At 30.0% G+C, this 12,886-nt stretch overlaps 2 protein-coding genes across 2 annotated transcripts; one reads left to right on the top strand and one right to left on the bottom strand.

The window, feature by feature from the left end:
• The first annotated feature begins 2,180 nt into the window (after positions 1-2,180).
• RAV (RAV-like DNA-binding protein) lies at positions 2,181-3,531 on the top strand. The gene has a single exon (NM_001250671.1). The coding sequence runs from the start codon at positions 2,364-2,366 to the stop codon at positions 3,417-3,419; it is 1,056 nt and encodes a 351-aa protein (NP_001237600.1). The 5' UTR covers positions 2,181-2,363; the 3' UTR covers positions 3,420-3,531.
• Positions 3,532-10,241: 6,710 nt separating this feature from the next.
• LOC100788243 (zinc finger protein WIP6) lies at positions 10,242-12,584 on the bottom strand. Its single transcript, XM_003535456.4, has 2 exons — positions 11,922-12,584; positions 10,242-11,558 (listed from the first exon to the last, which is right to left on the bottom strand). Exons 1-2 carry the CDS (start codon positions 12,294-12,296, stop codon positions 11,112-11,114), a joined length of 822 nt encoding a protein of 273 aa, XP_003535504.1. The 5' UTR covers positions 12,297-12,584; the 3' UTR covers positions 10,242-11,111.
• Between the last annotated feature and the right edge of the window lie 302 nt (positions 12,585-12,886).

Below are 12,886 nucleotides of genomic sequence, written 5' to 3'. Positions count from 1 at the left end.
GCATGCAATTCCCCATCTTTACACCAGAAAATTTTATAAACTTACCAAATAAGTCTTCTTTCTTTAAATATAATATTCATCAATATGTGCTTTTAATGCTTTAATCGGATACTGCCCAATTTATGAGGTAATTCCATATATGGATTTTTTTTTTATTCTTAACCCTTTTCAAAATAAGATCACTAAATGTTTTTGTATATCATTTTGGTGTAAGATTATTTTTCATTCGGATATTGACAAAATTCTTGTCTTAAAGCGACTCTAGCAGGTTTCAAATGGAAGTCTCGTTTTAGGTCATTTTACCTTCGGTTATATTAAATTTGAGTTGTTTTTTTTTCAATGCATCACATATACTACATTTTTTTTTATGAGCGACATGTCAGATAAAATTATTATAAATATTAAACTATTTCATTATTAGTTCAAATTATTATCTCGTACAGGTTATTGGGACTAACTTGTATTTTTTTATTTTCTTTATTTAATTTTAAAATTAAAATTAGAAACCACAGTTTTAATTAATGAATTTCATAAAAATTATTTTTTTATATTAAATTATTTAAAATAAACAAATATTAATTGTAAAATAGCATTAATACACTTTAAAAACGTAATGATTATTATTATGAACGATTTTAAATTCTTCTACTTTTTATTTAATAAGTATTGAAGGTGTTTTATATTTTCAAGATATTGAATGTATTTACTTTTTTATCTAATATTTTTGTTTATAACATTATAGATTTTTTTTATTGTTACAAGGTAATAAGAAGATTTCTAGAAGAAAATAATATTACTCTATAATTATTAATTATCACATTTTAAAAAGAGAAGTGCTAGCTAATAACATATTGTTTGACACAGTCATTTTAACACATTTTTCATTATTTGTTAAAAGATATTAAAAATTACGAAGTTATGAGTAAAACCCGTTAAAAATAAGTAGGAGTTAAAAAAATTTGTAATTTTTAATAAATTCAAATCATATTAATTAATTAAAGACTGTGTGTCAGAGAATATATGTTATATTACTAACATTTTTCGTTTTTTTTTTTAAAAATAGTGATTATACTCTTATTATCTCATGAAAATCGTAAGTGTTCACCTAAAAATGAGGTGGATGATAAAGAAAAGAGAGGTAAAAAACAGAAATAAAAAAATTACACTAATCTTTCCTAAGTCTTTTTGATGACATAATTTTAAACAAGCACTTACCTCCTGCATATTTATTGTAACACACACCTTTTTTTTTTATTTAATACAGTGACACACACCCTTTCTTTAATGTTATTTAGAAGAGATGAGTGTTTTCTAAAAAAAGCCAAAGGGTGTCAATGTGATTTAGAAAGACCTCAATTGAATTAGGGTCATTCTCCTAATAAGAAAAAGAGAGAGGTAAAATAATAGATATAACTAATATTCCTTTTTCATAAAAAAAATATTAAAAAAAGTTAACGAATATTTATAATAAATATTATTATAAGTCTTTTTTATCTTTCTCTTCACATCACATCATTATCAAATTTATCATTTTTTTTCTTTGTTGTTCACTATTTTTCTCTTCTATTTATCCACACATCCCAAATATGTAAAAATAATAATATTCAATTCATTCATATATTTTATTTTACATCTATTTTTATCTCTTTTTTTTTCTCTTTTTCACCTTCAACGTCACATCATATATCGCATTTATTATTATTTCTGATTTTTTTTTTAATAAGAAATAAGTTATAGTATGATATTTTATATTGTAACTTATTTCTTATAATTTGATTATTATAAATAAAAAGGAAGATAATATTATTTTTTTTTCTCTATCTATTCATTTCCTTCATCCCATTCCGCCTAAAAATAAGGTGAACGTTCACAATTTCCGAATTTATAATGTATGAATATATGACTGCCCTGCCCTTATATTTGTATTGTTAGCTCATTTTATGAAATTCAAATTGTCAAGTGACCCACATCTAGTGATCTTATCCTTTTTCCTAATTTCCCATTGAAACCTCTCTCTCACACACAATGAATCTTCCTCCGTCTCCAATAGTTGACCCACCCATCCTCCATCCACGCTCACATTTAATGAAATAATATTATATAAGTAATCTTCCATGATGCCTAAATCATAAAAACCTCATTACATTAGCTCAGGTTCCTCCTATATATATATATATATACATACATAATATCCTTCTCCCTCAAACCAAACCATACCTATTCTCAAGTTTCTCTCTGTTTCTTCCTACTTCATGCTATAGCACTTACAATACTCAACAATAACCTAACCAAACCAAACCAAACCAAAACCCTTATCTGCACTCACTTCACACAAACCAAAGTTAATTAATTACCAACACAAAATGGATGGAGGCTGTGTCACAGACGAAACCACCACATCCAGCGACTCTCTTTCCGTTCCGCCGCCCAGCCGCGTCGGCAGCGTTGCAAGCGCCGTCGTCGACCCCGACGGTTGTTGCGTTTCCGGCGAGGCCGAATCCCGGAAACTCCCTTCGTCGAAATACAAAGGCGTGGTGCCGCAACCGAACGGTCGCTGGGGAGCTCAGATTTACGAGAAGCACCAGCGCGTGTGGCTCGGCACTTTCAACGAGGAAGACGAAGCCGCCAGAGCCTACGACATCGCCGCGCTGCGCTTCCGCGGCCCCGACGCCGTCACCAACTTCAAGCCTCCCGCCGCCTCCGACGACGCCGAGTCCGAGTTCCTCAACTCGCATTCCAAGTTCGAGATCGTCGACATGCTCCGCAAGCACACCTACGACGACGAGCTCCAGCAGAGCACGCGCGGTGGTAGGCGCCGCCTCGACGCTGACACCGCGTCGAGCGGTGTGTTCGACGCGAAAGCGCGTGAGCAGCTGTTCGAGAAAACGGTTACGCCGAGCGACGTCGGGAAGCTGAATCGATTAGTGATACCGAAGCAGCACGCGGAGAAGCACTTTCCGTTAAGCGGATCCGGCGACGAAAGCTCGCCGTGCGTGGCGGGGGCTTCGGCGGCGAAGGGAATGTTGTTGAACTTTGAGGACGTTGGAGGGAAAGTGTGGCGGTTTCGTTACTCTTATTGGAACAGTAGCCAGAGCTACGTGCTTACCAAAGGATGGAGCCGGTTCGTTAAGGAGAAGAATCTTCGAGCCGGTGACGCGGTTCAGTTCTTCAAGTCGACCGGACCGGACCGGCAGCTATATATAGACTGCAAGGCGAGGAGTGGTGAGGTTAACAATAATGCTGGCGGTTTGTTTGTTCCGATTGGACCGGTCGTTGAGCCGGTTCAGATGGTTCGGCTTTTCGGGGTCAACCTTTTGAAACTACCCGTACCCGGTTCGGATGGTGTAGGGAAGAGAAAAGAGATGGAACTGTTTGCATTTGAATGTTGCAAGAAGTTAAAAGTAATTGGAGCTTTGTAACATTACATAGTTTTTGAGTTTCTTTTGTGAATTTTGTAACTGTTGAATTCATGAGGTAGAGATGGTGATGGTGTTGTTGCAAGTTGCCACTCACAAAAGGTGTATAGTCTCAGACAAAAAGAAAAAGGAAAAATTAGGGCAAGAAAAATTGTTGAACAGAAATTTTCTTAACAAAAAAAAAAAAGGAACGAGCTAGGAATACGACTGTTTATTTTGTTATTCTTTTTTCTTATTATAAATGTTTTCTATGAGAAGTAATTTTTTTAGACACAGGACATTAACTCTGAACAGCTATCTCCGACAAAAAAACAAAAATGAATTGAAATTTATCGCCTTATAATAAATCAATTCCTTGTATGAGATTTACTTTTAAGTTTGTTTTGTAACTTTGTTCATGTATATCACATGTGCGGTGCTTTCCATTTTCATGATTTCAGCTTGCATTATCATATGGATATGACCAACCCATATAAAGATATTATAGTTTAACTAATAGTAGTAATACTGAGTTATGTTAAATATAATTTTTTGTAAAGCATGATTACTTTATATACAGAATATATGTGATTTTGCGAAAAAATTATTTTAGGTTGCTTAATTTTAATATTTCTTTAGTGTATAATCATGATTTTTTGAAATAATTTGTTTTTTCTAAAATAAATCTTAAAAAGTATAATAAAAAATAATTATTTTCTTAAAGTTAACTGAATTAAATATACACTTCTTTTTTGTGGTGTAAGAGCATGACTCTTGAAATATATCGTTTTGGATGACAAATTATAGCGTTTTTTTCTCTCTATCTTAATCGTTTACTTTTCTACATTTATTAGCTTTATTTATCTTATAATTTATTTTTTTCTAAAAAAAATCTTATTATTTATATTTTCTACACTTGTAGTTTTTTTCTTCGTAGTACTTTTGCTGATAGTAAAGTTAATACATGTATATATTTGGGGGGTCCATTGCATGGCCTATGAAAGTGTGAACAAGTTGATAATTAGACATTTGTGCAATTAAGAAAGAAACTAAGAACGAGCTACTTGGCAAGTGGGTATGGCGTACAGTTCATGCCCATAGTTTTTTCTAACATTCTTAAAATTATTATAGACCTTACTACCGGTACCTTGTTTTTCGAATGGTCAACTTTCCACGAAGCTACCATTGTTTGCATCGTTCTCTACCACCAAAGAATTCTCAATTCGTTCCCTGAAAAAGAGGGAGGAAATATGCAACTAGGATTTTGTTCATGATCAAAACATGTTGAAGCTACATAGGTTCATTCCTTGTTCTATATACATCAACTTACACCAGCTTGTATATATTTGTTTTTGAAAGCTGATATTATGACATATGTAGTGGGTTTGCGGGTAGAGTTGAGTCGATTTTGAGCATTTAAAATTTTTTTTCTTAGATATATAATCGGTTTTATAAAATTAAATTCCATATAATTTGTTTTGGTTTGAATTTAATTGATTTTTCAAAAGAGTATGTAAATATTAAAATAAATCATAAAATATATAAATTAATTCAATATCGAATATTATATTTCATATATAACTTATAATGTAATTCAAAATACAAATTTAAATTAGATATAATATCGCAATATAATTATGCATAAATTAGTAAATACATTTTAGAATTAGTCTATTCTTTCTTTTCTAATATCTGGGTCACATTCACGCTCATCTTTTAAAAAAAGAAAAGTAAGGAGAGAAGACTTGTTTTAAAATTTAAATTAAAGAAACATTATATTTCATATATAACTTATAATATTTCAAAATACAAATTCAAGTTGCAAGTTGTACACACTATCGCAATATAACATAAACCAATATAATTTAGAATTAGTCTATTCTTCATCAGTAATATCTTAGTCACATTCAAGCTCGTCCTTTAGAAAAAAGAAAAGTAAGAAAAAAAATATTTTAGAAATTTAAATTAAAGAAAAAAATTATTTTTAAATATTATCTGAATTTAACTTAATAATGACTAGTATTTTAAAAATTGTTAAAAAAATATTAATATATTTCTATATTATTAATTAATACATAATTTAAAAGAGTAAAAGTGTCACTCCTTTTGTTCTCTTATGTAGATATTTTTAATATTTGTTTCTCTTTATTCTTTTGAAAATACATTTCACAAACTAATATCCAAAATTAGCTAAAAAAAATTCTCTTAATCATCTGATTTTTCTATTTTTTTAATCTTTATTTGTATATTGAATTTTTTAATTGTATATCACTTTTACTCTATTATTTTATCTTTATTTTTAAATTAAATTTCAATAATCTTTTTAAAAAAATTGTCACCGGATAGAAAATATATAATACACCGTTTCACAATTTAAAATTTTCATTATAAATCTAAAATATAATTTATAAGATCAAATACATTTATTTATTGTAAAGTATAATTATAATATACATTATATTTTTTTTGGTTGCATAATATACATTATATGAAAATAAATATTAATTTTCATATTTCATAAATTATATGAAAGCACGCATTTATTTTATAAAATATACAATATGGAAATATACATTTATTGTAGTAGTATTGGTTTGATGAGTTTCGCCATCTCACAATCCAGTTACGGGCTTCATGCTCAATTCATTTTTTTCTAACGCTAGGTTTGGATATACGTATCACATACGTACGTGTGCATGCAACCGAAGATTTCAAACGTAACCACATGCGTAGAGAATCTGACATCCTAATATTTTACTTTATTATTATTATTATTATGGAGTCCTTAATTAGCACATTCCCATGAATATTACATACAAACTTTATATTTATTGCAGTTGCTACTTCCGAAAGAATGATACTTCTATATATTTCTACTAGTATAATACAATTTTTATGTGTATGTGTATAATCACTATGGTATGGTATGCGTATATGGTTGAAATTGTTATATATATATATATATAAAAGGTTGAAATTGTTCTTTCATTACTGTGATGAATGATGATTGATCAAATATTTGTCTGAAACTAATTTCTTCGCAACTTCTACATACGTTCACGGAAAATCGCCGCATTAATTACCATTTGACTGTTTTTATTGTTTTTTTGTGACTGCTAATTAAACTGTCCAGTTTTCTTCAATTCCGATATACACATTAATCACGGAGTATAATATTTTTTACTATTCTTATTAAGAGACACAATTAATTAATTATTAATATTAGAGAAATTTACATTATCCTTACATTCTAATTAAATTCATAATATTTAATTAAACATCTCACTAAACTTAATTATCAAGAGATTGCTTGATGTTAGAATCGAAGCCTGCTCAAGGACTTCCACATTTTTTTTGAGCAAAAAGTTATTATTATTATTATTATTGAAAAATATTAAATATTAGATACTCCTACAAGGGATGAAAATCGTTTCCATCGTCTAGGAATTTCTCAGAAGGACTTGTTCCGTATGTCTTCCTGTTTATAAATTTTTATCGGATATATAAAAATGAGAACAAAAAACACGAAATATATTAATTTGAGGTGGATATACAGATTATATTAATTTCCTAACTTTGATGATTTGATGATATATATCCTCTAAAATGTTAAAATAATCTGTTTTTAATTCTAGTTATCGAATAATTAAGTACTCAAAATTTCTTAACCTTTCCTTCTAACAATCAAAATTCAAACTCAAACAAAACGTTATTCTTCTTCCAATTAATTGTTTCATTCGTGTTCATGAAAGTTATTACGACGTACCTAAATTAGACAGATTTGTCAATTTAATTTAGGTTAGGATTTAAGTTTGATCCCACTTAATATCTTCACACTATCTAGCTAGTTGTTAATTATTGTAAATTCTATTTAATTTCAATGAATTAATTCATTTTGCTTCTAAGAAAAGTTATTCATAGTAAATTATTAGTTGAGTATAATTGTATATCATACTAGTGAAAGTATTCTATATAAAAAAAAAACTTCAAAACAAAATTTATTAAACTCATTATATTAACCTTCTGCTTCATAAAATGTCAATTGGTAATTTATTATATCATACTTATGAGATGACAAGGGCGAAGGAAACACTGTTATGTTTTCAGCGTTTACTGATTCAAAAAGTATTTGTGGAAATGAAATAGCAAGTAGTGTAGTCTCTCATAAATTCCAATATATATATACCTGCCATAATTAATGACAGGATTTGGAATTTTTCAAAACGAATTGTGATATTTATATCCATCCTTGTTTTGATAGTCTTGGGAGTACTAGAAATGATGGGTGCACAAGATCAAGCGTATCATACACTCGGTCTTCTTCTAATAGTCGCTTTCGCTTTTGAAATTAGGAAAACAGAAGAACATGCGTGTTCTAAGTAACGCTTTATATATTTAATGTATAAACTAAAAAAACTATTACATTATAAAAAATATTAAATATGTCAAAAAAATCAATATATTAGAAAATTTTAAAATTATTCCTTTTCTTATTATTTCCTTTCAAACGGACAAATATTTGTATATTATATAGATTTTTTAATTTAAGAAAATTCTAAATCATTAAATAATTTTTTTTGCATACCTTAATTATAAGATAAATAATTATATTTTTATTTAAATAAATAAATAGCTCAAATTTAAACAGAAAAACAATTATTTTAAAAGTATAAATACTTGAGGATGAAGTAGAATTATTTTAGATCGAGAAGGTATTTTGTTTTTTTCCTTCCATTTGGGTCATGAGTGCCAGCAGCGTTTGGGGGTGCCCAACTGGAAAATAAGTGCATCAATAAGACTTTGGGCTTTTAAGCCTTCAGTATTCTGCCTCTTATTTTATTTTGGTAATTCTATGTGAACTTTTTTTCCTCATCGCATTACTTTTCAAACAGATAGATAGATCTTAGATAAAATAACTTCTTTATAACCCTCACATGGCCAAATTTATTGGATAATAACTTCTTTTATATAATGTTTTTTTCTTTTCTCTATTTCAAAATTAAAGGTATCTATCGAGAGTTATGATAAAGATAACTATTTTTTTTTCATGTTTCTTTCTCTTGCATTTATTTTATCTTATTTTTTTTATCATATTCTTTATCACATAACTTTTTATTTTCTTTTGTTTTTCTCCTTTCTTTCTCTCCTCTATACTGTCATATCACATTATTTTTTTACATATTTTAATAATTATTTTGGTACATTATCACATTCTTTTTAAGGGTGTGGGAAATTATTTTTTAAATAGAAATTATGTATTAATTAGAATCATTTTTCCTTTTCAAACAATATACATGAGTTTTTTTTTTTAATAATACAGGAGTTTATCTTAACACCTTTAAATAATTTATGTTTTCCAACTGTATCCCTGCAAGACCCCCGAGTCTCCAAGTGTTAAATTCTAATGAACCTTCTGACTTACATCATATAGTTCACATTCTTTTTTTTATTATTAATTTTAACGCAAAAAAGAAAAGAGTATAATAAAATGTGTGGTTTTTTATTTCATTATATAAAAATGGTGGGAAAATGTAAAATAAAATGACATATAGGGATAATCACCGTAATTTGGACTTTTGTCTTCGGGTGAATAAGTTTTCTTCTTTTAGATTGGTCATATTTTAGTATGAGACTTAGTTACACTTTAAAATTTCTTGTGTCTTTCCATTGATGTAAAATAAAATGGTATATAAATAACATTATTATTTTCCAATATTAATTAATGAAAATCAATTAAAAGCATGAAAAAAGGAGCGCACTTTCAATTTCAAGATGAAAGCATGCATGGTGCATATACAATTAGTTATTTAATGATCTTATCTAGGTTTTCAAATCTTTTTATATATGGTTCCTTTTCAATCTACTTTTTCATGTAACATAAAAGAAGAAAGAAGCCAGAGGGGAAGAAAACGAAAAAGGGCAAAAGGCTTCAACGCAAATGGCACAAGACAGCACCGAGCAAAGAAAAATGCTGAGAATGGCCATGCACTATGTGTGTGTATATATATATATACACACACATACGTAATTGTTTTGATTATTATTACTATTATGGATTTATGGTTATGGCATGGCCATATTAGTTTTGATCCTTCAAAAACAATTTCATTGTATTTGCTACTTGAAATTTTCAAAATTATCTTTTTAAACCCTGTATTCATCTCGGTTATTATTATTTTTGTTAAATATAACCTGCAATCACTTTTGTTGTAGACAATGTGATTAAAATTCAATCCGTGACAGTTAATGCACCTGCTTATGTTTATTTCCAAGACCAACTTACAACAAAGGTAACGAGTTTAATTATATGTATATATTTGGGAATAAGAGAGCTGTAATATGTCTTTTTCAATTCTTGCTGTAAGAGATGAAATTAGTTTCAAGAAGAAAAAAAAGATTAGCATCCAACCAAACTGACTGAAAGTGTGAAAATTTGTACATAAAATGAAAAATATTATAAAGAAATATAAAAATGTAAAGATACGAATAAAAAAATAGGTGCTTTAAAATATTAGAGTTAATCAAATAATTTGTGAGGTATATTATTTATATGATATTTTTATAATATTATTTTTTTTCTCTTTTTTAAATCTCTATTGTAATTGAATATTTTGTTTTTATAAATATAATTTCTCGTAGTTCATACAGAAAGGGTGGTTAAAACAGTGAGGTAATAATGGTAAATACAGAGCGTCTGAAAATGTTTCGTTGTATCAGTTTGTAGTTGGTCTGAAAAGGCAAAAGAAAGGCCTTTGGGTGAAACCCCAAAAACAGCAGCACGTATCAGTGCTCCATCGTAACTCACACTCATTCTGCCCTCTTTTTCGTCACACATTTTTTACATAATATATAGATTATAGGTTGGAGATACAAGACTTGAGTGGTTAAGAAAAATAAAATAAAATACCAAGAGTTTCATCCTTCTTTCTGTAAATAAAATTTAATAATTTAATAATTAATATTTTATTGAATTAAAAAAATATACAATGGCAATCCACCACCACAACAGCCATATCCACACCTTCTAGACTTTCTTCTCTTAATAACCCCTTTTCTATATAATGTCACAAACGCACCTCCTCTCTTGAAATCGAGGCACCATGAAAAGTTAAGTCTACAAAACTAACGGTGGAAAGTCACGCCATGAACTCATGATTAAACCAACATCGTCAATAGTGATTTCAAGACGAGAGTCAAATTGGAAAAAAAAAAACATAACTATAAAAATCAAATTGCCATGTTTTAATATGTATGTAGATATCATACTGGAAAGTAAGTGCAACTATACAGGGGCCAAAAATATTTAAGAAGCCTTATTTGTAATATAGAGATGCATGTTATCTTTGGCAAGCAAATGCAAAGTCAAGAACAGTTGAATCTGTGACTGCTCTTGTCTGCATGTCCCTTTTCTCATCTCATCTGCACCCACACTCACTGATTACTCTCCAGTCTTGACTACCTCCGTTACGTTACTCTCTCTTTCTCTCTCTGAAAATCACAGCAAAAGTAGCATCAAAGAAAACGTCCTTTTAAGTTGATAAGACTGCCACTTCAAGCTTTAATGCAAGAACCTTAGCTTTCATTTCACTGTTTGTCTTGCACTCCTTTTCTTCCACCACAGACAAGGTACAATCTTTTAATGGATCAATCCAAGTCCTAGTTACAACGAAAAAAAAGAGCCTAACGTACACCTACGTTGGAGTATTATTATTATTATTATTTGAAAGTAAAAACAACCACTTCATTGTCATCATCATCTCCACCTTCATTCTCTCTTTCTTCACTCAATAAGTTATGTGGAGCATGGCCATTGCCGAATGCACGGACATGATCTTTAAGGGACCTCTTGTGCTTGAAATCAGAACCACAGACGCAGAACCAAAGCTTTCCACAATTCTTCTCGTGTGTTCTCCAATCTCCTCTCACTGCAAATGGCTTATGACACTTTCTGCACTCGAATGGCTTCCCTCCGTGCTTCCTCTTGTAATGTGTTTGGAGGGTCCTGAAATCCTTCAGTGGCTTTGACCTAGGATAGTTTATGTTGTTTTTGCAACCCTCTTCACAGCAATAGCAGGGTAGCCTCAGCATTGAAGAACCTGCTTTTGACCCTCTCAATGACTCCGCTCCTTTCCTATACTGCGATCCATGTCCCCACATATGCATCTATATGTGTTACGTACAAAATTTCACACTCATTATAACGTTCGTATATATAAGACCATTCTTGAGAGCAAAATAGTGCAACAAAATGATACTATGGTAACCCAAGGGTTGATGCTGTAAATCCTGCCCTACCCACATGTGAAAATAATCTATTTAATGGGAAAAATTGTATTTGATTCTCATTGTGTGCATACCTCAACTAACCTGTATTGCAACTAACCTGTAATGGGAAAATAATCTATTTAATGGGAAAAATTTAATATTATTATTTTTTAAAATATTCATCAGTATTATTTACCAAAAAAAATTTTAAAAAAAGAGAGGCTAGTATAGGTAGTTCATTTTCTGGTGGTACTGACTAACCTGCATGTTGTTGAAACGGTTGAAGGTTTTGTTACAGACAGTGCAAGAAAACTGGGTGGGCCCAATGAGGATTTGTTGAGGAGTAGGGATCCAATATCGACAGTGAATCGGAGTAGGAGAAGAAGGTTTGGTGGTGGGAAGGCCAATGTGGAGGGCCACTGTTACACCACTGATGAGGTCAGGGTTTTGCTGGTGGTGATCAGGCATAGTAGAAGAGTGTTTTGGGTTAGAGACCTTGGATTTGAATTGGTGCTGGCTAGGAGGGGCAAGGGAGAGGGAAATGGAATCTTCATTGTCAACTTCGTCAGCTTCTAAGTAGCAGGCACTATCACTGCCACTAGAGGATATGAAGGAGAAAGAGTATGTTTTCTGCATGGTTGATTTATGGATCAATAGTGCAGATGAGAGAGAGCTAGTGAGGGAGAGAGGGTTGAGTTTTGGTTTGAGAAATTCAATGTGGAGGGACGATAAAGGCTATAAATAAACATAATTTGTGTGTTTTAATTTTGTTTTTGTTTCAGTGTTTTTATTTTTTTAATAGGAAAAATCCTTGTTTTTGTGTACTTCTTTTATCTTATTGTGTTTTCTTTTTAATGGAGATAGAAAAAAAAAACTAATTTACGTCAGCTCGAATTTTTCAGTTAGACTTTTTTTTAAGAGAGATTAGTCATGTCAAAACAGATAAATATTTTGTACATTTAATTTAACTAGTAAATAAAAAAAATAATAGTGTGCTTTCTTTTGTTTCATTGAATAAAATGTAAAAAAAAAAATAGAAGAAAAAACCTTGTTTTTCTGCTAAAAAAATTATTATTATTTTCTCAAACTTAGATTTTAAATATTTCTCTGCTTTCTCATTTAATTTCCTTTCCGGTGTAGGAGTAGTAGGCTTGGTAGAATAGAGAAAGAAAGAGGGTATTAATGTATGCTTTCTTTGGTCTATAATATAAGAAAAAAAATTCACA

This window comes from Glycine max, chromosome 10, assembly GCF_000004515.6.
Source record: "Glycine max cultivar Williams 82 chromosome 10, Glycine_max_v4.0, whole genome shotgun sequence".
Lineage (NCBI taxonomy): Eukaryota > Viridiplantae > Streptophyta > Magnoliopsida > Fabales > Fabaceae > Glycine > Glycine max.
The sequence above is the reverse complement of the archived record's forward strand: the minus strand, read 5'-3'. Positions and strand labels throughout refer to the sequence as shown.